The following is a 25,076-nucleotide window of genomic DNA, read 5'->3' on the forward strand; positions in this document are numbered from 1 at the left end:
GGGGGGCCCTGTGACCCTCTCACCCAATACACATAAACCATTAACTCCCTCCCCGACACACACCGGCCTTGACCCACCCGCCCCTTAAGCACACAGGCCCTGACCCGCACCACAACGCACACAGGGTCCAGCCCTCCACGGTAAACACCAGGCCCCGGAGGAGACCGGGCCCCGGGGCTGGTTTGGGGTAGAGACTCCTGAACCGTCTCGGGGCCCTTCCTGAGAGGCTAGCAGGGCAAACACCCCCAGTATATTTAAGTCCTTCCATGGGCCATCGGGTCTCTCTGAAGGGGCCCCCCAAGACCCCCCAGGCCCAGCCTCCTCTTGGGGAGAAGGACAGGAGGGGGAGGAGGGATGTCCCAGCACCGCTGTTGGTGGAAAGTGGGGGGAGGGAGCCTCATCAGCGGGGTTTCCTACAAAAGGGGGGCAGCCGAAGCCGGTTTGGCTCAGTGGATAGAGCATCGGCCTTCGGAATGAAAGGTCCCAGGTTCGATTCCGGTCAAGGACATGTGCCTTGGTTGCAGGCACATCCAAGAGGCAGCTGATGGGTGACTCTCTCTCATCGACGTTTCTAACTATCCCTCTCTCTTCCTCTCTGTGAAAAATCAATAAAAATATTTTTTTTAAAAGGGGGGGGCAGAGGGCCCGAGTCCGCCGATGCTCCCTGTAGGAATGGGGCAGCAGGAAGGCGAGGCTGACCCATGCATGGGAATCCTGATCCGTCATGCTTCCATACCCGGAGCTGGGATCCAGACCCCCCCCCCCCCCGCCAGCTCTGCATAAGGAGGGAGATGCCCCAGAAAGGGGGAGGTTAGGGAGAAGCTCAGAAGCCGGGGCCTGGGTAGGAAGATCTTGTTGTTGTTGACGAGGAGGGGAGAGGAGCGGGGAGGGGCCGGAAGGGGCATTGCCTAACGGGGTGGAGAGAGCCAGAGCAGCCCTCACTTGCCTGAACCGTGGGCACCCCACCCCGGGGGGGAAAGGTTACCAGGGTGGGAAGTGGGGACCCGGAAGCCCTCCCCACCCACCTCTGAGAAAGAGGAAGAAGCTTGCAACACCCGAAGGAGGGCAGAGCGTGCCCGCTGCCGGCAGGCCCCTCCCGCCCGCAGGGAGCAGGCCCCGGGGAGCCGTGGGGGGGGACTCTGCTCCATCACCTGGGGAAGGACGGGCCACAGACAGCAGGTTACAGCCCCGACTTCCTCCCTAATTCCCCCCCCGCAGGAGGTAGATGCTCCTTATCCAAGGTGGAAACATGAGCCCAGGCCCTGCAGACACAGCAACTGCCCCCGGGGGAGACTGAGAACCACCGCCACACCCACCCCCTCCGGCACCCCTGAGCCCACGACCGGCCTCGCCGTCACCGGCGCCCACGGCCAGGCCCGGCCAGACTCAGTGCCCGGCTCCCGGTCACTGAGCCACCGCCTCATCCTCCGCGAGTGAGGAAGGCAGAGAGGACGGAAGCAGCCGGCGGAGGTGTGAGAAGGGGCGGTGGTGGGAACTGAGGCAGTGTCTGACAGGGACCCCCCGCCCCCTGATCCCCAGGGTTTAAAGGGGCACAGGCAGGGCTCCTGCCCCAGCAGCTGGCGGGGCCCGGGGCAAGGGGGCCACGGCGGAGCCAGGGGCGGCCACCGGGAGGCGGTGGTGGCGGTGGGCGCCCGGCCAGTGAGGGCAGCGAGGCGCCCGCCAGGACCTGCCCCCGGGACAGAGGCTCCCCGCTCTGGGGAGAGGGCGCTGCCCCCCCCAGGCTCCCGGCAGGGAGGCAGGGCAGCGTGCCAGGGGCTGCGGGAGGGGCAGGGGGTGCCCGGGGCAGGGCGTTCGGTCCCTGCCCACCAGGAGAGAGGGACAGGTCTCCCCGGTCAGCGCCAGGCCCGCCAGCCTGCCGGTCTGTGCAGCCGCTGGTCCATGGTCTATCCGGCTGCTTCCTCCCCTCCTCCAGCCCCGGGCCAGGCCCCGGCTTGGCTCCCTCCTCCCCCCCAGCCCTGGCCGGGCGCCCAGCCGGGCCCTGGGGGCCAGAGTTACTGTAAGCGGCCTGGCAGGCCCGAGGTCTGGACTCTGCCAGCTGGCCGGAGCTGCCGACACCTCCCACTACCTGGCTCGGCCGGCCGGGGAAGGGCACTGAGACCCCCGCCCGGCACTCAGGCAGCCCCCGGGGCAGAGGGAGGGGCGGAGAGCAAACACAGGCCCTGCCAAGACCATGCATGTGTCCACAGCCGCAGTCCGAGCCCAGCGCCCCTCCTGGGACACCGGCCCTGTCCCCGGGGCTGCTCCTGTTCCTCCCTCCCTCTCCCCCCCTCGGGCGGAGCTGGCAGGGGAGGGGGCTCCAGCAGCCCGCCCCCCTCCACTCCGATCCCATCGGCAGGAGGAGGTGGGTGCACGCTCGGCAGAGCTGCCATTTCCACCAAATGTCGAGAGGTTTGTTTACTCGCCTCGGGGCTGTGTCCAGGCCTTGGAGCTATTTATAAGGCCCTCAAAGGCTCGGCACAGAAGCGGGGCGGGGGGCACCTCGGTACAACCCTGTTTCATCTCTCCCTCCACGGCCCCCACATCCAACGGCCGTGTGACCGGCCCACACGCGTCCCCTCCCGGAGCCCCCACACGAAGGACAGCGTCCCCGTCCGCAGGAGACCTCGCGGCCGCTGCAGGACAGACGTACCCCGAGGCCGACCCCCAGGCCGGCCCCCGCCAGGGCCCCCCGCCCCACTCCGCCGAGCCGCCCTGCACCCCACTTACTGGCCGGGGAGGGTGTGCTGTAGCCGCTGACGGGAAGCTGGTGCTGGAGAGTGGTCAGGGCGCCTGGCGGCGAGAGCCCGCCCAGCATGGGGGGGAAGAAGAAGGCGTAGGGGGGCACCGGGTACCCATTGAGGTGCCCTCCCCCGGGCGTCGGACAGGAGCTGCTGTTGCTGGCCATGCCCAGCGGCCGCAGTCAGGAGGCGGGCGGGCCGTCCGGCGGGCGCTCCGGCGGGTTCAGGCCGCCCCTCCGCGGGGCATGGGGCCGGGGCCCGAAGGGGGCTCGGGTGGCCGGCCCACCCCCCCTGTCCGTCCCGGGGCCGCAGTCCGCCGCTCGCAGGCTAATCTCCGCCGCCCGGAGCCCCCGGGGGCCAGGGGCTGGGGGCCGTCCCACGAGCTGGTCCTCGGGTCGAGCAGTTCTGCAGAGCTGGCCCTTCCCCGGGAGGGTCCAGAGCTGGCCTTCGGGGTGCCTCTCCCAGGTGGGCCCCGGCTAGGCAGCTGGGGGGGCCATGTCCCGGGGCGCTGCGGAGAGAGGAGAGGCAGGTGAGTGGGCACCGAGGAGCGGGCGCACGGGCATTCCCCGCGGAGCTCCCCGCCCTGGGCGGCCGGAGGTCCTCCTGTGGCACCCGGCGGAGCAGACAGCTGGCCCCGTGCCGGCGGGCAGAGACAGCCCGGGAGCGGGGCCCGGACGCCGCTGGGGGTGGCACAGCCGGGCTGCGGAGCCGGGGCCGCGCTCGGAGCCGCAGAGGGCTCTCACCCACAATCCCGCGGGCGCAGGGTCCGCGGTGCCACCCCCGAGGCTCCGCCGCGCAGGCAGGAGCGCCTTCCCGCGTGGGTTACCTGAGGTCACGGCGCAGAGAGTGAGGCTGGAGGGGAGTGGGAGGGGAGGAGAGGCCGCTTCCCCAAAGCACTGGCACTTCTCAGAAAAGTGACTCCTAAGCCGGGGCCCCTCTCACACCACTTCCCCCCCCAAATCCAAGCCCCAGCACCCCAGATGGGCTTGTCCCACAGCCCAGGGGAGGAGGCCTGTTTACACACGTGAAAATAGGGAAATGCGAACTGAGGGCTCCTGGGCATCACACCCAGTGCCCAGCCTGACAGCAGGGGGGCGGGGGGGGCGGTGTGTCCGGAGGGCAGGGCCCGCCCTGAAGGGGTGAGGGAGGCTAAGCTCGGTTCCCTCACATACTGTCTGCAGGAGCAGCATCCCCCGAGGGGGTGAGGGGTGGGCCCCAGATGAAAGGCCAGATGTCTGTCCCCCACCAGTGTGTACACAGATCCACACCCTGTTTGAACAGCTGGGACCAGAGGACACGCACAGATAACGCCACGGGGTGGGGAGAGACGGCGGTGAACCCAGAGACTCCGTCACACAGCAAGACGGCCAAGGGAGACAAAGGAAGCAGATCCACAGGCAGAGGCTTCCAATCCGCTTGGCACATACACACCGAAAACAGATACATGCATGCATCTATACATACATATGTAGTCCACACATGAAAGATAAAAGAAAAGGCACACACACACACACACACGCACACACACAGAGAACAGCCAATCAAAAACGCAAAAACAAAAAAAAAAACACACAATGAGATACCACTTCACATCTACTCGGACGGCTACAGTAAAGAAGACTGACATAATAACCAGTGCTAGCCGGGACCGGTTTGGCTCAGTGGATAGAGTGTCGGCTTGGGGACTGAAGGGTCCCAGGTTCGATTCCGGTCAAAGGCATGTACCTTGGTTGCGGACACATCCCCGGTAGGGGGTGTGCAAGAGGCAGCTGATCGATGACTCTCTCTCATCGATGTTTCTAACTCTCTATCTCTCTCCCTTCCTCTCTGTATAAAATCAATAAAAAATATATTAAAAAATAAAATAATAATAATAATAACCAGTGCTGGCAAGGATGTCAGAAACTGGAGCCTCATCCATTGCTGGAGGGAAGGGGACTCAGCACGGCTGCTCTGGACAGCAGGGCGGCAGTTCCTCAAAAGGTCAGACGGCATTATCCTATACCGAGCCGACCATCCCCTCCTCCGTGTCTGCCCACGAGAGAGGAAAACATCAGTCCACACAAAACGTACACATGGGCCGAAACCGGTTTGGCTCAATGGATAGAGCGTCGGCTTAGGGACTGAAAGGTCCTGGGTTCAATTCCGGTCAAGGGCATGTACCTTGGTTGCGGGCATATCCCCAGGAGGGGGTGTGAAAGAGGCAGCTGATGGATGACTCTCATCGATGTTTCTAACTCTCTATCTCTCTCCCTTCCTCTCTGTACAAAATCAATAAAATATATTTAAAAAAACAAAAACAAAAAATGTACACACAGATGTGCATACGGCACTGTTCCTAACAGCCAAAAAGGTAACCCGAATGCCCATCCACTGAGGGATGGGTAAAGGACACCTAGATCCGTACCATGGAGTATTACTCTGCCAGGAAAAAGGACTAGGGCATTGACATCACTGCGACACGGATACCCCGGAAACACATCGGCTGGGTCTAGGAGACCACACAGTGTTTGATGCCATTTACATACAATGTCCAGAACAGGCCACTTACAAGGACACGGAGCAGATGGTGGCTCGCCAGGGGCTGGGTGTGGGTTTGAGGGAAGTGGGAAGTGGCTGCCGAGAGGGATGGCACCTCAGTTTGCCGGGACGGACATTTTCTATAACGCCCTGTGGTGGTTTGCACAACTCGGAACACACTAAAGCCGCTCCGCTGCACACTTTAGAGGGTGAATTTTATGGCACACGAATTCCATCTCAATAAAGCTGTGAAGAAGACAGAGAGGAGGGAGGGAGGGCAAAGTAACGGGGCCACAGAGACCCCAAGTAAGGACTGCTTCTCTTTCCAACCCCACCCCCCAAGCTCCAGCCATCCCAGGTTCCACGCCCCCAGCTCCCCGGGCTCAGTCCCGGAGTCCGGGACGCGCACACGGCCAGCATCTGGCCGAGGACCAGGCCTGCGAAGGGGGAGTTCCTGCCAAGGCCGCCGGGGACGAGGCCAGGGCTCCGGGGCCCAGCTGGGCCGGGCAGCTGGTGCCAGGGCGGGGGAGGTGGGACAGGTACGTGCTGGGCGGGGGCCTCGGTCCTAGGAGTGAAATCTGGACCTTGTTTTGTTTTGTTTTGTTTTGTCTTTGTTTTTGTTAATCCTCATCCTAGGACATTTTCCCCTTGATGTTTAGGGAGAGTAGAAGAGAGAGGGAAAGACAGAGAGCCCCCGAGGTCTACGCCAGGGAGGGGAGCTTACGACAGAGGTGCATGCCCTTGGCCAGAACTGAACCCGGGACCCTTCGGTCTGCAGATGGATGCTCTAGCCACTGAGTCAGTCCGGCGAGGCCTGGGCCTAGAGAAGGAGCGTGATTTTCGCCGTTACTAACAGTGACGACCATCGGACTCTGTCCTTACGCCCGAGGAGTGCCCCTCCCCGCCCAGGCCCCTGTGGATCCCCTCCCGGGTGCGAGGGCTGACGTCAGAGGAACCAGGCCCCACCCATTGGGCAAACTGCCACCCAGGCCCCCACACCCCTGTGGGGCCCCACACAACGGAACTCAGGCGAGGGAAGGAGGGGCTGGCGGAGCCTCATCAGCGCTGACAGTCAGACTAAGACACACACCACACGCACGCACACACACACAGGCCAGTGTGCGTGCCCACACACACACACACACACACACAGGCCGGGTGTGCGTGCCCACACACACACACACACACACACACACTCACACACACACACAGGCCGGTGTGCATGCCCACACACACACACACACACACACACACACACACTTACAGAAATGCATGCACGCAGGGCTATGGGAAGCGTGCAGGTGGGCCAGAGCAGGCCCGCACACCGACCTGTGAGTGTGTGTGTGTGGGGGTCCTGTACACCCGGCCTGTGTGTGTGTGCCTGTGAGAGTGTATGTGTGTGTGTGTGTGTGTGTGAAGCCCGCACACCCAGCCTGTGTGTGTGTGTGTGTGCGCACGCGCGCACGCACACCCGGCCTGTGTGTGTGTGTGTGTGCGTGGGCACGCACACCCAGTCTGTGGGGGGGGCACACACACCCGGCCTGTGTGTGTGTGTGTGTGTGTGTGGGCACGCACACCCGGCCTGTGGGGGGGGGACACGCACACCCGGCCTGTGTGTGTGTGTGTGTGTGTGTGTGTGTGTGTGGGCACGCACACCCGGCCTGTGTGTGTGTGTGTGTGTGTGGGCACGCACACCCAGTCTGGGGGGGGCACACACACCCGGCCTGTGTGTGTGTGTGTGTGTGTGGGCACGCACACCCAGTCTGGGGGGGAGCACACACACCCGGCCTGTGTGTGTGTGTGTGTGTGTGTGTGGGCACGCACACCCAGTCTGTGGGGGGGCACGCACACCCGGCCTGTGTGTGTGTGTGTGTGTGTGTGTGGGCACGCACACCCAGTCTGGGGGGGGAGCACACACACCCGGCCTGTGTGTGGGGGGAGCACACTCGGGAGAAGAGGGAACCTGCAGATACCATCTCTCCACACCTGGGCCCCACCACACAGAGAACACAGTTCTGGGCTTGCGTGCCAGCCCCGGCCTCCGCTCCCCGCAGACACACAGCCGGGGGCCTCCGTACCTGCCCCTGGGGTCCAGGCCCCCCACACACCGCGCTCCCCGAACACAGAGGTGCCCCGAAAAGAGACACTCTGGGGGACCCACATCCACGCCGGCCGCCTCCCCGCGATGAGGCCCGGGGTGAGGCCCAGAAAGCCAGTCGCTTCAGACTCCGGCGTCCTGACCCAGCTTTTTTCTTTGGGGGGGGTTGGGGGTGGACCCCTCAGTCCTCTGGAACCCACTGCTGCCCCCCCCCCACAGGAGAGAGAACTACAGTCCCTGGATGCCCCAACTCCTCTGCCCCCGAGGAATCTGAAATTGGACCGAACTTCAAACTCCCCCACAGACAGACACACACCCCGGGAGAGGCGGCAGGTCTCCCCACCCCATCGGAGCTCCACCTTCAAGTGCAGTCACTCAGCCCCGGGGAGGGCCCGGAGCAGCCGGAGGGGTAAAGATCACAGGCACGGGCCGAGGGCCAGGCTGGGGAGGGAACGGGGATGGGCAAGGGCACAGAGGATGGGGGCAGAGCCAAGGCGCCCGGCTCTGCCTCGGAAGCTCCAGAGCCTTGGAAGCTCCGCCTGGAGCCACGACCCTCCAGGAGACAGACGCCTGGGCCCCAGGCCCTGCCCCAGGGGGGAGAAGACACCATCACAGAATCGAAACCGGCACCCACGAAAGGGAAAACAAGCTACCCACATCCACCCCCACCCTGTGCCCGCCACCTCCACGGCCCAGGGGCACCCTCCCTCGAGGGATAGAAACCGCAGGCCCACAGCTCCCCTGCACGGAGCCCGCGAGGCTCAGCCCAGCAGAAAGGGGCGGGGGCCCAAGCACCTGCCGCCAGCCAGCCACACGCCCCTGCCCCCGGGGCCCCCTCCCCGCGGTGCCACATCCCTGCCAGGGCCGGGTGCCCCGGGCCCACACGCCCGGAGGAGCAGGCAGCAGCTGGCTGGGCCTTGAAGGTGGCAGAAGAGAGCAGAGGTGTTGAAGGGTCAAATCTCAGCTCTGCCACTCTGGGTGACCTTAGGCAAGTCATTTAACCTCTCCGGCAGCTGTTCACTCGCCTGTGCACCAGCTACCTCAGCGGCTGGCTGTGCGATTGGAGAGATAAAGTCCTGGAAAGCACCCAGCACCGTGCCTGGCACACCACCCGGGAGGTGCCGGGTGACAGCCCCCACCCGCTGCCCGCACCCCTCCACCTCCCAGCGCCACCCAGGGCCTCCCGGGCGGCCTGCCCTCCCTTCCTCTCCCCGGCCTCGGCGGGCATTGCCCACTCTCCAGGGGCTGCTTCCCCCAGACGGAGGAGAGGGAGGTGGGGAGAGGGGTATTTGGGGTGTGGGCGGAGGCCTGACCACAACCCTCTCCTAAATTCCCTTCTTTCATTTCGCAAACCAAAAAAGGGAAACCTTTGGATTTGGGGAGGGGAGGAGGGGAAGAGAAATTGACCATTTCCTCCCTATTGTCAGGGGACAGGAGCCGGGGGTCCCCAAACCCAGCTGGCCCAGGCCTCCCCCCCCCTTTTACTCTCTCCTCTCCACTCCCCAGGCCCTCCTGAAACCATGGCTCCCAGTGAGTAGAAGCCAGGCCGCCCCAGAGGGGCTCAGAGAAGGAAGCCAGGATTGGGGAGCTTCAAAGAAGGGGGCACAGGGGGTTTCCTGACAATTCTAGACAGCCCATGAATCATATGCAAATGACACCCGAGGCTCAGCTCCACTGGGGGGGGGGGGGCGGGCATGGCAATGGGAACTCCAGCCCTGGGAGCCGACAACCCCTGGCCCCTCTGGACCCCTCCCCGCCTGGAGCAGGGCAGGGCGGGAGAGGGCAGATCTCAAACCCCAGCAGTGGGCTGGGTGTCTATTTATAAACTTTCCAGGAAAAGACACTCACACGCACACACAAAGCCACAGCCGCCCCCTTCCCCCACGCTCCTCCGATCTGCGGGCGAGGGCTGGGGAGCAGTGCTGACCACCACTCCCTTTTCCCGGGGTCCCTCTCCTCCCAGGAGGCCCACGCGCTGGCCACTCTGGTCCCGTTACCAGGGTCTGGGCTGCGGGCCCCCCGGTGTGTGAGAGGACCCCCTGGGGCAGGCCAGCTGGAGGGCAGCCCTCCTCCACCGGCCCCTCAGAACCCCAGGCCGCCCCGCTGGGGCTCGGACCCGTGTGAAAGCGGCTCCCAGGATGTGACGGCCCTGAGCACACCCTGAGCACACCCTCCGAGGGGCACGGGGAGGGCTGCAGTCCAGGCTCTTCCTCTGGAGGCTGCCCTGCCCCAGGGTGTCAGGACGAGCAATGGGTTCGGGTTCGAGAAGAGAGGGTCTGATGCCTCCCCAGCTTGGGCCCTGCCTGCCCTCCAGGGCCACACGCGCAGCAGTGACTGAGCCACGGGCAGAAAGAGCAACTGGACAAGCCCAAGGCCAGGGCAGGCCCAGTTCCAGGAGGAGGAAAGGGGGGGGGGGTCTCTGGTGGGCGGGGCGATGCCCCAACTCCTGCACCCCGGGGACCACACCCCGGAGCCCGGGAGCTGTGCTCAGGGCCGCCAGGCCCGGGGAAGCCTGGGCGCCGGGAGAGAGTAGGTGAAAGGGCAGGGGGCAGCCCAGGCCTCGGAGCAGGGCGCAGCCTGGGGAAGGCAGAAACAGGAAGAGGAAGAGATGAGCCAGCCCAGGCCACAGCCAGACCACAGGAGTGTGCGCCCAAACAAAGCAGCCCTGTCCGGGCAGGGGGGCCGGGGGCGCAGACAAAGGGGACCCCCCAGCGTGGAAACCACCGTCCTCACAGCCATCCTGGCACGGGCTTTCCCCACCCTCACCTTGGCAGCTGCCCCCTCACCACCGTCTCCCAACCTCCTCCGTGCAGGCAGCACGCCTCCCACGACGGGGGTGTGGGGTGGAGGGAGCACGCAGGAGGCGTGTGTGCCTGTGTGTGCCTGTGTGTGTGTGTGTGTGTGTGTGTGTGTGTCCGGGATGTGTGTGTGTGTGTGTGTGTGCCCCTGTGTGTGTGTGTGTGTGCCTGTGTGTGTGTCTCCGGGGTGTGTGTGTGTGTGTGTGTGTGTGTCTCCGGGGTGTGTGTGTGTCTCCGGTGTGTGTGTGTGTGTGTGTGTGTGTCTCCGGGGTGTGTGTGTGTGTGTGTGTGTGTGTGTCTCCGGGGTGTGTGTGTGTCTCCGGTGTGTGTGTGTGTGTGTGTGTGTGTCTCCGGGATGTGTGTGTGTGTGTGTGTGTGTCTCTCTGGGGTGTGTGTGTGTGTGTGTGTGTGTGTGTGTCTCCGGGGGGTGTGTGTGTGTGTCTGTGTGTGTGTCTCCGGGGTGTGTGTGTGTGTCTGTGTGTGTGTCTCCGGGGTGTGTGTGTGTGTGTGTGTGTGTGTGTGTCTCTCTCTGGGGTGTGTGTGTGTGTGTGTGTGGTGACAGCAGTATCCCCATCCCCTCACCTCTGCCCCAACCCAGAGCCTATACCCCAGTGCTGAGTCCTGGGCCAGACGGGCTGCCAGCAGGACTCCTGCCCCAGCCCCCTCCGGCCGGCACCCTCCCCGGGGACCCGGCTGCAGGGAAGCCGGGAACGCCCCCCTCCCCGGCTTCAGGATATCCTTTTGGCTCTGACCCCAGACTAGGCCTGAGTCAGACTCTGCCGGGCCCCACACCCCCCCTTCCAGCAACCCCCCAGGAACTTCCTACTCCACGCCTACTCAGCCGGGGCTAAAACCTGGGGGAATCACCCCCCTCTCCACTCCACTCCCAGTGAAGGAGCCCAGGAGCCAGGAGCGGGTGGGGAGGATGGGTCACCGAGTCCACAGGGCCTTTGGGGTCAGGGAGAAGCGGGTGCAGGCTGGGGGGGGCGCCACTCTCCCTGTCCACCCCCCCCCAAACACACACCACCAGAGGTCTTGCCCAGAGCCCTCCCCCACTCCAGCCTGGACCCCAAGGCGTCACGGAGACTCCCCGGGAAGGCCAGTTTCCATGAGCACACAGGATGGGAGAAGTGACGAACGTAAGAGGAGGCAGGAGCTGGCAGCGCGGGAGCCAGGCCGGAGGGGACAGGTCTGCTCAGCCACATGCTCACAGCCGCCCCAGCACCCATCGGAGCAGAGAGCTGTGACGCCTTCCCACAGACACAAGCCTGGGGGGCCCTGGGGGCTGGGACACCAGAGACCACCCACACCCAGCCTGACACAGCCCCCAAGGCAGGCCCCCAGCCCGCCCCCCACTGCGGGTCCAGGATGGGGGGGCATTTTCCTCCCCACAAGAACCAGGGTAAAGCCTATAGCGGCCGTCTCCATGGCAACCAACAACAAACATCCCGGGAACCACAGTGGGACAGGAAGTGACAGTCACATGACAGGAAGGCTTTTTTTTCCCAGCGTGGGGAGGGTGATGCGATGGTTAGCAGCCCCTGGGAAATCAGCTGTTCCCGAGCTTGGCCCTGCTTGGAGCCGGAGGGGCGAGGGGTGGCCGGGCGGCTGGCCGCCCATTCCCCCCCCCCCTCCCACCACCGCGTCCAAGGCCGGCTGCAGGGCTGACCTGCCGGGCCCACCCTCCACGCCCGCCGCCCGGGGCCCCTCCTCGGCCCCCCTCCCCGCCACTTCCTGCCGTGACTGGAGATCAGAGAACTCCCCACCGCAGCTTCCCCTTCTCAAGTCTCGATTCCTGGGCTGGAGGTTTCACTGTGGGGCAAGGGACAAAGGAAGGAGGGCTGGGAGCCAGCAGGAGGACCCGGGGGACGAGGCGGCCCTGGGGGAGGGAGCCGCTCCGCGGTAGGTGTGTGCACACAGGCACACGGCGAGCGGGGCGCGGTGACACCAGCCAGCCGGGCGCGGTGACACGCGGAGGCATCTCGGCGGGCAGGCGAGCGGAGCCCCCCCTCCGGCCCCGGGTGCCCCACTCCGGCCGGCAGGCGCCGTCCCCAGCCTCTGGGTCCATCCCGGCCTCCAGACCCGAGAGGTCCCTGCGGAGCCCAGCCCCCACCCGCCTCTCCCCTGCCTTTTGTGCTGAAGAATCCCCTTCCCTGCTCCAAGGTGCCCGCCCAGAGAGGGCACCTTGGCCAGAGGTGGGGGGAATGGAAGCTCCCTCTGCCCCCTCCCCTCCTCTGCAGATGTCCCAGACTATATTTAGCCCAAACCGGGAGGCCAGCCAGACCCAGACTCCCCACTGGCCCAGAGCTGAGCTCCCAGTTTTTATGCAATTAAAACATTAACAGAAAACCACCACCTCCATCCACACGCCCCCCCACCCGCCTCCCCCCGCCCCGGCCCTGCCAGAGCAGCAGAGCTCAGAACACGTGGACAAGGGCCGCCCGGCTCTGCAGCCAGTGGGGGGGGGGGGGGGTCCCTGGGCAGATAGCAATGAACCATCCCCTTCCCGATCCCCCGGGCCCTGCCCCCACCCTCAGGAGGGGACACCATCCGGGAGATCAGGCTGGCCCTTGGGCGGGGGCAGGCTTCTGGGAAGGGAAAGGCAGACCCAGTGGGTGGGGGGGTTGCCTGGTTGCAGAAATTCCACCTGTCATTTTGCAGCCCCCTCCCAGCCAGCTCCGGTTACAGGGCTGGGGGTTGGCAACAGGTGCTGGCCAGGCTGGCAGCAGCCTAATCCCCCCACCCCCCTCTCAGGCCCACCAGAGGGCCCGGGCGGGCGGGCAGGATGCTGGGGGGAAGGAGGAGGCCTGGCTCCCACTGGGTGGGTGCGGGGCAGCCATGCCCCTCGGTGAGACCTGCCCCCGCCCCGAGCTGTGTGTCGGAGGCCCTGGGCAGCCAAGGAGCCCTCGGTTCCAGAGCGCCTATTTCATTTCCCCGCGATGCCAGGCGGGCAGGCCAGCGTGTGGGAGGTCTGTCTGCTGCCTCTTCCTCCTCCTCCTCTCCAAATTCCAGGAAGGAGCAAGGGAGGCTCCAGTTGCGGAGAGAGAGGGAGAGGGAGCAGGCGGTCCCAGCTGGGGAAGGAGGGGGGGCGGGGACTGGAGCGGGAGGCGAGATCCAGACGGAGCAAGAGACACCCACACCCGGGCCAGACTGGGACAGATGCACCAGCCTGACACATTCTCACACTGGTCCCCGCACACCGCCCGCCCTGCGGGGACACCCAGACACCCTCAGCCAGCCCTGCCAATCCCAGGACACTCCCCGGACACACACGGAGATCCAGGCCCTCCCTCTCCCGCCCCCCCACCCGTGTGGGCTCCAGACAGCAGCCAGAGGGCGGAGGGGGCGGAGGGAGGAGAGAGCAGGCAGCAGGGGCTGTGCAGCCAGGGCCCTGGAAGCTGGAGCCGGGTTGCCACACTCCTTCCCCAAAACCCAGTCCGTCAAGGCAACCCTGGTCATCCTGCCAGGGCCCCGCCAGCTTCCCACCCCCCCACACCCACCACCGTCAGAACGGGGTGCGGGGTGCTGGGCTGTCTGTCCATCCCAGGGATGGGGTCACCTTCCCCAGACCTCAGGCAGAGCTCACCCACAGCCCCCACAGACAGACACCCAGCCTGGTCCTGCCCTGCCCATGCCACCCAGAGGACAGGGACCGGGCACACCCTCATGCCACGCCATTCTGAAGAGCACCCCACCTAAGACCCTAGAGTCTGAGCAAGGAGTGGCTTGGCGGGGGGGGGGGGTGCCAGAGGGCACAGCCAGCTTCGAGCCTCCTAATACACCAGACCAAGTGATTTAGGGGAAGGAAAGTTAACTGGCAGGAGCGTGGGCCAGTCCCCCCCAAAGCAGCCCTGAAGGCCCACTCAGACGATGCCCTCTCCCCACACCAGACAGGGCGGCAGGAACCACGTCATGGCACATGTGGGTGACTGTGCCCAACGGGGAATGCATGGGGGTGATCAGGATGGTGCTGCCCACAGCTAGCTTCCTGCCAGGCTGCCACATGGTTGGCAGTGGGAGGGGGACCGGGGAGGCACCCTACAGCAGCCGGGGCATCGAGGGCAAAACTGAGGGGCAGAGATTTGGGGGCTAGAGGAGGAGGTGCCCACGTCCAGCCGTGCCAAGCCCAGCGTCTCCGCAGAACTGCCAATGCCTCCGCCGCCCTCACCGGTCTGGTGGGGACACTCCTGCAGGGACAGTGCACACTGGTGGGGCTCCTTCACACCCGCAAAATCCCGCAAAATCCAACACCCTCAGCTCCCAGGGGCCGCTCTGTCCCAGGCCCCACACGGCCCAGGTTCCCGGACAGAACTATGTCCCAGTCCTCCCAGAGCACCCACATCTGTCACCGCCACCACCTCCCTGACCACAAACTCCCTGACTCCTCAACCCGCCCCCCACACACACACACACCTTCTCCCCCAGCTCCAGACTCCCTCTCCGCCCCCTCTCCACAGGGGAAGCCCCGAGGCTCCAAGGCATCCCTGCTCCAGCCTGGGGCTTCCCCGCCCGCCTCCCCACCAAGCACAAGGCCCTGGGGGAGCTGAAGGCCTGAGCCCGTTTCCTAGGAAGACCCGGGGTTCTTACTGAACCCCAGACCTCAGACAGTGCTCCCCAACACACCCCACAGACACCCCGCTCTCCCAGAGCAACCCTGCCCCACGACCACTGCAGCCAGGGGAGGGGGCAGGAGACATGCCCGAGCCCCCTGACCAGGACCCTGGAGTAGGCCGTAGGAGTGAGGGTTGGGGGTACACAGCAGGAGTGGGGGTGTGGGGGAATGTTCTCAGGAACAAGTCCCTTGCAGAACATAGACACGCACACACGCACACATGTGCACACAGCTAGCTGCAGAAGAGGAAGCCACACCAGGTGGGTATCCCATCCCAGAGAGAATGGATGGGAAAGCGGCTGGAAGGGGGCGGGGGGGGGGGGGGGGCTGCTTTTCGGCATGATTTCCATATGGGTTGGGGCACATCCCCAGCCTAGCACTCTGGTGGCCCGACCCCCTTCCTTCCCACGGAGCAGCCTGACAATAGGGCAGTGCCCAGAGAGGGGGCACAGCCAAGCTGGTGTTCCAGCGCCCCCCCTCCCGCACACACATCTGGCTAGCAGCTTCCCGGCCTCGTGGGTGGCACCATGTCCCAGACACCCTCAGCAAAAGCAAAGACGGCCAGTCTGTTCCACCCTCTTCTCACCCAGAAAGCTGCCACCACCCCAGGATAGCCACCAGACCCAGTCCTCCCTCTCCGGGCCGGCCGTCCCGGCTCCCCCACCCCATGCTGACGGCTCCCCTCGCTCCGCCGGGCTCACCAGCTGAGCGGCCCCGCCCCCCCGCCGGCCGCCTCGGGTGGGGGTGGGCCCCCGGGCTGATTCTCCCCAAACCACAGAGCAGCTCAGATAACAGGAGGGAGAGAGAGAAGGAGGGGGCTAGTCCGTTGGGCATCCGATCTCTCCCCAAACAGGTTTGAAAGTCTTTTTTGTTTTGCTCGTTTCCGAAGAGAAAGGGGAGCGAGTTGGGAGTCCCCAGCGGCGGCCCTGCCCCGGCTCCGGCGCCGCGGACACGCGCGGCGAGGCGGCCTCGGACGCCCCACGGCCGCGCGCGGAGACACGGGCGCAGACAGGCGCCCAGACGGGGCTCCCCAACCCCGGGCGCGGCGGCCGCGGGCTGGGAAGCCCAGGAAACCCCGGGGTTCCCGTCGGAACCCGCCCGGCTCCCGGTCCCCACCCGCAGCTCCCATCCGGAGCGAGAGCGAGGGTCCCCGATGCCCGTGGGAGCCGGGGGCTCTCCAAACCCCCCGGGGGAGAGGGTACCTCGCAGCTGGGGCGACGCAGTCCGTCCGTGCGCCCGCGGGTCCGGCGTCTGCCCTGGCCCCGCGCCTCGGCACCGCCCGGCGTCAGGGGTGCGGGATCCCCGGGAGCAGCCGTCTGGGGGGCCGAGCTCAGCAGCGCGGGCCGGAGGCAGCGGCCATGGCGAGTCACGTGCGGAGGCTGAAACTTTACCCGGAGCCCCAGACTGGGGGGCGGAGGGTACGGGGCTGAGGGAGGCCCGTCCCTAGGCCACGCCCCCGGCCGCCCACTGGCCAATCACCAGCCAGGGGCGGGCCCGCAGGACCACGCCCCACGCTCCTCGCCTTAACAGACCCGAGACTGGGTGAGTCTTAAAGGAGCCGCGCCTCTCCGGGAGGCTGGACCGTGGGAACCTGCGAGAATCCCTCCCTCCGCCCCAAAGGGAGAGCTGCAGAGCCCTGAGGAGCTGGAATGGTGCGGGGAGAGTGGGAAAAGGGCTGGCTGGAGAAAGGACTGCAGTGTGTGGCGTCACATGCCCTTCCCCAGACACACACACACACACACACACACACACACAAACCTGGGAAGTGAAGGCAGTGCCTCTGGCCCTAGCTGTCAAACCCAGACTCCCCAGATTATAATCCTCCGCCCCACAGAGGGAGCTGAAAGCTGGGTGACCTTAAACAAGTCATTTCCTTTCTCTGAATCTTAATTTTCTCATCTGAAAAAAAAAAAAAAAAAAAAAGGAGTACAAGAGTAGATAGACCTCACTCAAGTGCACTCCTCCCAGTTTCCCCCCCAAAACCTCTCCAGCCCGAGTGGGTCATCAGTCAGAGGATCTCTGGCCTACTGCAACCGCTCAGCAGCCTCCCCTCCCCCCCAAAAAAAAACCAAAAAAACGAGCAGTGGCTCTTGCATCTTCCAAAGTCAAGGGCGGCAAGACCACACACCCCTACGCCCTCCCACACACCCCTACACCCTCCCACACACCCCTACACCCTCCCACACACCCCTACACCCTACACCCCATGTTAGAGCACTCAGCTTCTCCCTCCGGGCCCAGGCTGGGAGCCACTAAAGCTCGAATTCTTGCTCCAGTTGGGCAGGATCTGATTCACTCTCCATCTGCAGGACCCCAGCCCCCAACACAGCCCCTTGCTCCCCGCCCCGCCCCGCCTGCTGCTCTCCTGGCAGTCGGGGGGGGCGGGCAGAAAGCGGAATCACTAGGGAACCCCCTTTCCCATCAGAGAAGTGGCCAGAGAGCCCGCACCGGACTTCCCGCTGGAAGGGGAAGTGCCACCCTCCCAGCCTCAGCCCGGGGAGCAGACTCCGCCTCAGCCGACAGGCCCCCCGCTTTGCAGAGGGGACCCCAGGCCGGGATGGGACTCGGGTTTGGGTCCCCTGCTGCCCAGGCTGCACCCCAGGTCTGGGCTGGAGGGATCTGGTGGTCTCCCCCAGCCTCAGCCCCCGCCTCGGGGAGGTAAGACAGGCCGGCTCCGTGGGACGCGCTGCGCAGGGAAAGGTGCCCGGACACCGCAGCCCCGGCCCTTCCCGCCCGCGGGCCGGCGGCCTCCCGCTCCGTCTGGGTTTCCGTCCGCCGGTGCGAGCCGCCCGCCCCGCCCTCCGCCCCGTCCCGTCCAGATCCATCCGCAAACATGCGCTCAGCCGGCAGGAATGCGCCAATGGCTCCCAGATGTGGACGCCAACGCTTAACCCCTTCTCCTCACCCCCCCCCCCCCCACACCCAGGCCTTCAGCATGAGCCCGGCCAGCAGCAGGGGGCGCCACCTGGTGAGGACCAGCCTGGGATGGGGGGGGGGGCACAAGGGGGGACTCAGGGTCAGCTCCCCCTGGCCTGCACAGGCTCCCCCTGGCCTAGATCCTACCAGTCTTCCTCCAGCTGAGGGGCCAGGGGGGAGGATTATGGACACAAAAATGGAAGCGTGCACAAACACAGGCATACCGCCTCCCACCGTGCAGGCCTTCGCATACACCTGCGAGCACATGAGGAGAGTCAGGTGTGCAAATGCAAACTCAGGACACACATGTGTATACCCCCCGTGTGCATGCCCAGGGCGCCCATGTGTGCACATCCATGAGCACACAGACAGGCATGTGTGCCGTGGCCGGGCAGCTCAGGTGGTCGGAACATCGCCTGATATGCCAAGGTTGCAGGTTTGACCCCGGTCAGGGCACATGTAAGAGTCAATCAATGAGTGCATAGAGAAGTAGAACAGCAAATCCATGTTTCTCTCTCTCTCTCTCTCTCCTTTTTTCTCTTTTACAAAAGAAAAACAAGACAGGCACTTGTGCACACACAAGGACAGGAGGCAGAGGGTGGGGCACACTCCTGAGCAGACATAGCAGCAGACCCACGTGCAGATGAGGGAAGAAATTCATGCATCCACAAACCTGCTCCCACCGGGGTCACACACACTCACACACACACACACACACACACATTCACACACACACACGCACCTGAGCCTGGCACGCAGGTGACCCAGCACCCACCCTGCAGGCCTTGGGTGTGCTCCCTTCCTGTCCTGCCTGCCTTCCAACATCAGCCTTCCTCAGGCTGGTCTCCTGGGGGCAGGAGAGGTCCCAGGTGGAAGGAGGCCAGGAGGCCGATCTGCAGCAGCAGCTGCACTCCAGCTGTGCTGGGGCCACGGTGGGTCTCCCACCCCCACCCCCACACACACCCCACCCTCCAAGGCCGGAGGGAGACAGTGGAGGAGGCAGCCGGAGTCCAGCAGAGCGGGGAAGCCTCAGGCCTGGGATGGCTCCCTCTTCGGGAAAGACTCTCCTGCCCCCAGCTCCCAGGAGGGGGGCCCAGGGAGGAGTCCGAGCTGCTTGTTTCCCAGGACAGGGATCTCTCTCCAAACAAGAGGAAACCTGAGAGCCCAGATAGGAGGGAGGCCAGTGACAGCCCCCCCCCCCCCCCCCCCCCCGCAGTCCAAGGAGATACAAAATAGCTCTGACACACCCAGCAGGCCCTCACTTCTAGCAAAACAAGGCCTCCCTCAGTCTCTGGGGAGCCCCCGCGGACTCGCACTGCCGGTCCTGTGAGCAGAGGCCGGGGACACTGCAGGCCCAGTCACCTGGACGCAGGTGCAAGCGAGATGCTGCTGGACCTGGACCCGGCTTCAGTCCACTCCTCCCTCCCCAGCCTCCCAGCTCATCCCAAGGAGCGCCTCCCACAAGCACCCTCCGGGCCCCGCCCCCTCTGGTTCTCACAGTCCTGGGGGTGGGGGTGGGGGGCTCCTGGTTCCATTGCACAGATGTGGAAGCTGAGGCTCAAAAAGGAAACCGTCTTGTCAGTGGCAGAGCTAAGATAATTCAAACCCGCAGTCACCTCTTTAACTCACCCCCCTTCCCTCCAAATCAAACAGAACCTGCCGCCTCTTCCCCTCAGCAGGGCACACGGGAGCAGCACGCCCTTGGCTGGCTCTGCAGGTCCCTGCGTGGGGCCAGGACAGGCAGAGAGAGAGCAGAGAAGACACTGGGACCATGCAAAGGGCCCCCCCAGCCCCACCCCAAGCGTGGTGCCCACCTGCCCAGCAGGCACAGCCGGGTGACTCAGCTGCATCCGGGGGAGATGCCAGGGCAGTGAGTCACCTACCGAGAAGAGGAGCAGAGCTATGGCTGGCCCCTCGCCAGCCCCGGGACAGAAGTGACTTAGTCACCCAGACTGTGATGCCCAGCAGGCACTGCCGGGGCCCTGGGGACAGAGACAGGCTGTGTCCTTCATGGGTACATGCGCCCCCTGGCGAAGAACAGGAATCCTGGGGGTGGGGGGGGATCTATGGCTGGATCGGCCCCTGCCCCCTCACCATGCCCACCCTCACCACGCCAGGCCCCGCTCCAGGGCAGACACATTGTGTGAGACCCCCTGGGCTGCCCTGCCCCCTGCCCATCACTCACCACCCACTCCCCCACCAGCCCTCCCGCCTCCTGCCACCCAAGTTGTACCCAGGCTAAGAGTCTCCCTTAACATGTCCTGGCAGCACCTCCTGCCCCCACAGCCCCTCTCACCCCCCCACCCCCACATCCAACATGCACTCAGACACCCTCCCGCCAGCCCTGCTCCAGCCAGCAGCTGCTGGAGCGGTGGAGCAGGAGGGGAGCCGGGAGGGTGGGTGCAGGGATTGGGTTACCAGAGGCTGATGGGGTGGGCTGTCACCCAATCCCTCCCCCAGCGAGGCCTCCTCCCGGGCACTGGCTCCCTCACCCACCTGCCTCCCTCCCACCGCTGGCTGGCAGCCTGCTGCCCTCGAGGCCCTTCCGCCCCCACTCCGCCCAAGCTGGAAGGGAGATGTTCGAGGGTGTCTGTCACGCTAAGACCAGCCCGGGATGTGAGAGGAAGAGAGAGACAGACACACAGACAGAGATGGACAGAAAGAAAGAATGGCTCTGTGCTCGGCGCTCCGGCTGCCGCCGGGAGGTGGAGGTGGGTCTGTCTGCAGGATGAGCCAGAAGGAGGGGACAGAGGAACGCCCCAGGCCCCGGGGGAGTAGGTGGGGCCCAAGGGGGCTGACAGGCTGAACAACCTCAATCCATTTGCACTATTGATTTCTCACACTCTGTGGCAGGCCTGGGGGGGGCATGATAAATCAGCCCCCCAGAGACAGAAACGGAGAGGAGGGGGGGAGGGGCTGCTGCACCACAGTGTGTGGCCAGGGAGATGGGCTTGGGGCGGGGGGGGGGGGGGGGGGGGCAGGGGAATGGGCTGAGTGGCAGGAGGCGGGAGTGGGGAGGTTGCGGGGGGAGTGGGTGGTGCATTAAGACCAGGCCAAGCATCTCTTTCCAGCTGGATCTGAAGGTGATTCGAAGAAGTGGGGGAGGGGCGCTAAAGCGCGTCCTGTTGGGCTACACAGGCAGGGCCCCCCCCCGAACACCTCCAGAGGGCGCCACTGATACCATAGTCGACAGAAGGGCACCTCCTGCAGCCATGCAACGCGGTGGCCCTGGAAATGAGGCTGCGCAGGAGGCTGAATTGGAGGGACCACCAAGCTCCACCGTCCTTTCTCCTCGGCACCCTTCTCCCAGCCTCAAGGTGGGCCTCCGATACGCTCCCCGCTCTTCAGCCTGCGCCCCTCCTTTGCCGAGGGGATGGGCAAACACCACCGTGAGCAGGCAGGCGTGGCAGGATGGGGGCTCACGGGGGGTAGGGGGGGCTGTTGAACCTGCACACCCACCTCCCAGATCCTCGCCCCTGGGTCCCTGGTCTGTCCCCGGCCCACCCCGCCACCGCGGGGGGCAGACCGGTGGCCCTCCTGGGCCTCTGCATGGAGCCAGACAGGAAGCTCCTCCCCAAGCTCGCAGCCTGGGAGTCTGCTGGCACCTGCCCAGCCCCTCCATTCACACCAGTGGCCACCGGCCACCTAAGCAAACCCCAACCTTGACCTCCTTCCAACCTGGACTCAGACGCTCTCCACATGGCCGAGGCCCGTAAACACACCCAGCTGGGGTTTGCCCGAGACCCCAGCAAACACGCGGAGGGAGGCAGGCCCAGTCTGGCCTGGGCCTCCTGCCTGCCATGAGGCGCAGACAGGTGTGGGGAGCAGGACCAGCTGAGTCCCATCCCCTCTCCGTGCCTCAGTTTCCCCCTCTGTAAGGGGAGATGTGGCCTCTGAAGCCCCTCTGGTCCTAAGTCCAGTCCTGGTTGGACAGAGTCCACCAGAGGGACCCCCAGGACTCCTCCGCCCGGCCCGGCCCGGCCCGGCCCATCTCCCTGGGTGGGCACCCCTCCACCAGGGCCCACCCTGCCCCATGCGTCTCCTGCGGCCCCGCTGGCCCTTCCCGAGGCTGCAGCTGCCTCCGTACCCTCACCTTGGCCAGCCCCTCTCCCTGCCCCGTGCCTTTCTGCACGTCCCTCCTGCCAGGGGACAGACCAACTAAAAATAGTCCCGCAGCCTTTCTCGCCCACAGCTGCCCAGAGAGCAGGAAGCGAGGGGGCAGGGCGCCCATGTCCTCCTCCATCCCCCCCAAAAACTCCCGGCTCGGAACCACGGCCAGTGCTCCGGCCTGGGACCCGGGCCAGTTTGGCCGTCTCGGGGGCATCCCACACCCCTTCCCTAGGGGGGGGCCTGCCCATAAGTGCCCACAATCACAGAGCGGGCCCAGCCCCGGGGAGGAAGAGAGAGGAGGCGAGCGGCCTTCCCAATTCTGACAAATCAGTGCCAGCCACATTGTGGGCACCCAGAGGGCAGGGCTGGCTGCAGGGACCGGTCTCCTGAGGGCAGAGGGAATCGGCTCCCTGCATCCTGGCCCGGCCGGAGGGAAGACGAAGCCGGGCCCAGCCTCAAGGATGCTAATCCTGACGTGTGTGGGTGCAGAGAGAGGGGTTTCAACACCCCCCGCCCCCGATGCCATGGGGGGAAGCTGAAGAGGACAGCCGGAGAGCTGGGGTACCCACATGTCAGGATGGACGCCCAGAGGCCAGGACAGGCCCGCTGCACAGGGTCAGGCTGGGCATGTGCTGCCCCCGACTCAGTCAGGGGTTGGAAGGGGCTCTGGGGCCCCCACCCATCTCCCACCCGGGACTCCTGGCACCTCCCAGCCCGGGAGAAGGCCCTCCCCACACGGAGGAAGGAAACCAGCTTAGCCACTCTCTGGTGGCCGGCAGGCAGGGCAGCCCTGCGCCAGGAGGCGGCGGGAAACCCAGGAGGCCTGGCGCCCGGCCCAGAGCGAGTGAGAGGAGTACCTGGGAGAGCGAGCGGGAGGAGCGCAGAGCCCAGAGGGGGGCAGACACACGGGGCCCCCAGCTCCCGGGGTGACCCACCAGGAGGAAATGGCCCGAGGGGCTGGGCGGGAAAGGGAACACGTTTCTGAAGAAGGAGAGAGAGAGAGGAGAGCGAGGTGTGGGGGTGGAAGGAGCCTGGCTCTCGCCTGCTGTCTGTCCTCTCTGCCCTGGCAGTGCCAGGGATGCGGACACGAAGGCCACCGGCTCTCAAAGGGGGTGTCTTTCCTCCGCCCCTCGCCTCCAGCCCCGAGCCCCTCCGTTCCTGAGCCTCCCCGGGCGTACCTTCCCTGGAGCCACGCCAAGCCGGGAGTCAGCACGGCTCCACGTGGTGCCCGGGAGGCCTGGGCAGTGCCAGGGGCAGCCCTCATGCCATCCTCCCACTGGCTTCCCTCCCGCCTGCTCCCGGCCGCCGCACATATCTCCGCTGTCCAACCCGATTAGGTCTCCTGCCCAGTGAGCCGGGCAAGGAGGCCACCGGGCAGGGGAGAGACGGGGACAAGGACGCTGAGCGGGACTGGCAGGAGGATGGCGGAGCTGGTGTGCAGCCGGAGGAAGGAAAGCCTGGGCGGGGGAGGGTGCGTCCCTCTGACCACGGCTCCCTGGACAGCTGCCACCTGTCCTGGGGGGGGGGTGCTGAAGGCCCCGGGGGAGCAGCCCTGCCTGGTTCCTCCACCACCCCCCCCTGCTCCCCAGGGGCCAGGATGGGGAAGGACACTGACGGCACAGAGACTGACCTAGATTTGGGAGGAGAACCCCATCCGGGCACCCTCCCCGCCATCACTGCCTTGTGCACGGAGCTTCAGGATAAATTGTCTTACGGGGTCTTGACAGCCTCATCCTGCAGGGCCAATTTTGCTGATAGGCCGTTTTACCAACGAAGACGCTGTACCCTGTTCGGCCTGGCTGAGCCTCAGAGGCAGGCCTCTGCTCACACTCAGAATCTCCACTTTTTTTTCCGAGCCAAGAGCAGAGTGACGGCTGTCTCCACCCTTTCTTCCCCCCAGGACCGATCCTTAGGGGACCCGGGGAGCTGAGAGGACTGCAGAGCACCCCCCCCACACACACACCTGGACCCCTGGAGGCCATGCCACCCCACCACCACCACCCAGCGGGGTTTCCCCCAAAGTGTGACCAGCCTCTTGCGTCACTTCCCTGCCCAGTCTCCCCGCCATGCCCGGAGGCCCTGGGCACGCTCACACGCGGTTACTCAGACACCCCGCTGCAAACCCACCGAACCAGAATGGGAGCAGAGCCCAGGCTGGAGGGGAAGACACCGCTGCCATCAGTAGGTGCCATGCAGCCCTCTCCCCGGAGCCTGCGGGAGGGAAGAAGCTGGGGGGGGGGGGGGTGTAACACGGGAGCTGAGGCTCTGAAAGCCCAGGAGCCCAGGGAGCTGGCAGGGCTGGGCGTCCCCCTGGTCTGGTCCACACCCCCTGCCCCAGCCACCTGGGCTGAGCCTGTTCCGGACGGACAGGGCGGTCCTCTGGGACCTCTCCCCTTCATGCACTCAGCCACCTCCAGCCAAAGCTCACAGGTCTCACCACCGAACGCATGGTCCACACATACACTCACACACACACACACACACGCAGTGGGTGCAGGCAGGCGTGGGGCTCTGAGCTGAAAGAACTTTCCCTGGAGGAGAGGTCCTCCCACTCCCCCTCACCGCCACCCCCTCCGGCACCGCCTCTGCCACCCCAGGGCGCGGCGTGCGGGGCGGGAGACGTTACCGCTCCTTCAAGGTGAGCAGGGAGCGGGGGGCAAAGTCCTGAGCGCCGGAGGCCGGGCGGCGAGGAGGAAGCAGGGCAGAAATCCCCGGGGAGGGGAGGGGAGGGGGGGCGGGGAGCTCCGTCCAGCTCGTGCCCCTCGGCCTCGGGCACCCGGCCCTGGAGGCGCGGTGGGGGAAGGGGCGCTGGGCAATCCCGCACCGGAGGGTGCCAGGGCGTGGGGCCTGGGCAGTCCGCCCCCACTTTCTATTCTATCCCAGGAAGTGCAGGGGGGGCGGCTGGAGGGACGGGGGGGGGGGGTGCTCTGACCGCTCTGACACCCACGGTCCCAGGCTCCCAGCTCAGGACCACGGCGAGCGGTGGGGGAGGAGGACGGGGAAGCCTGCACCGGGAGGAGGAAGCCGCGGGTCCGAAGAGGAGAGAGAGGCCCGGCGGGAGCGGCCGGGGCGCGGGGAGGGGGTGGCCTGGTCCTACCTGCTCAGGTGCGCGCCGGCAGGGGGGCGGCGGGCTCCCGGGAGGACCGGGGAAGCCCTCTCGGCTCGATTCAGGATTCCCCTTGCTTCTGGGTGAGACTGCTGCAGGAGGCGCGGCTTCCGCCGGGTCCTAACGCCCGCCCGCGCCGCCGGCGGGTCAGCGGGTGCGAGGCAGCCACCGCCGGGGC

The 25,076-nt window shown here is 65.8% G+C and overlaps 1 protein-coding gene across 2 annotated transcripts in view; it reads right to left on the reverse strand.

Annotated features, from left to right (window-relative positions):
- Positions 1–24,976, reverse strand: part of RARA (retinoic acid receptor alpha) — a 45,550-nt gene extending 20,574 nt beyond the window's left edge. Inside the window, exons 1-2 of one of the 2 annotated variants that reach the window (XM_084863711.1) lie at positions 24,890–24,976; positions 2,728–3,246 (exon numbers count right to left, since the gene is read on the reverse strand). In XM_084863711.1, coding sequence (XP_084719837.1) covers positions 2,728–2,905 — 178 coding nt within the window. In that variant the 5' untranslated portion in view covers positions 2,906–3,246; positions 24,890–24,976. Of the gene's footprint in view, positions 1–2,727; positions 3,247–15,968; positions 16,106–24,889 lie in introns of those variants that run through there. The other variant, XM_084863710.1, reaches the window with a different exon arrangement.
- Between the last annotated feature and the right edge of the window lie 100 nt (positions 24,977–25,076).

The sequence above is a fragment of the Pipistrellus hanaki genome (assembly GCF_964339955.1).
Source record: "Pipistrellus hanaki genome assembly, chromosome: 16".
NCBI classification, from domain to species: domain Eukaryota; kingdom Metazoa; phylum Chordata; class Mammalia; order Chiroptera; family Vespertilionidae; genus Pipistrellus; species Pipistrellus hanaki.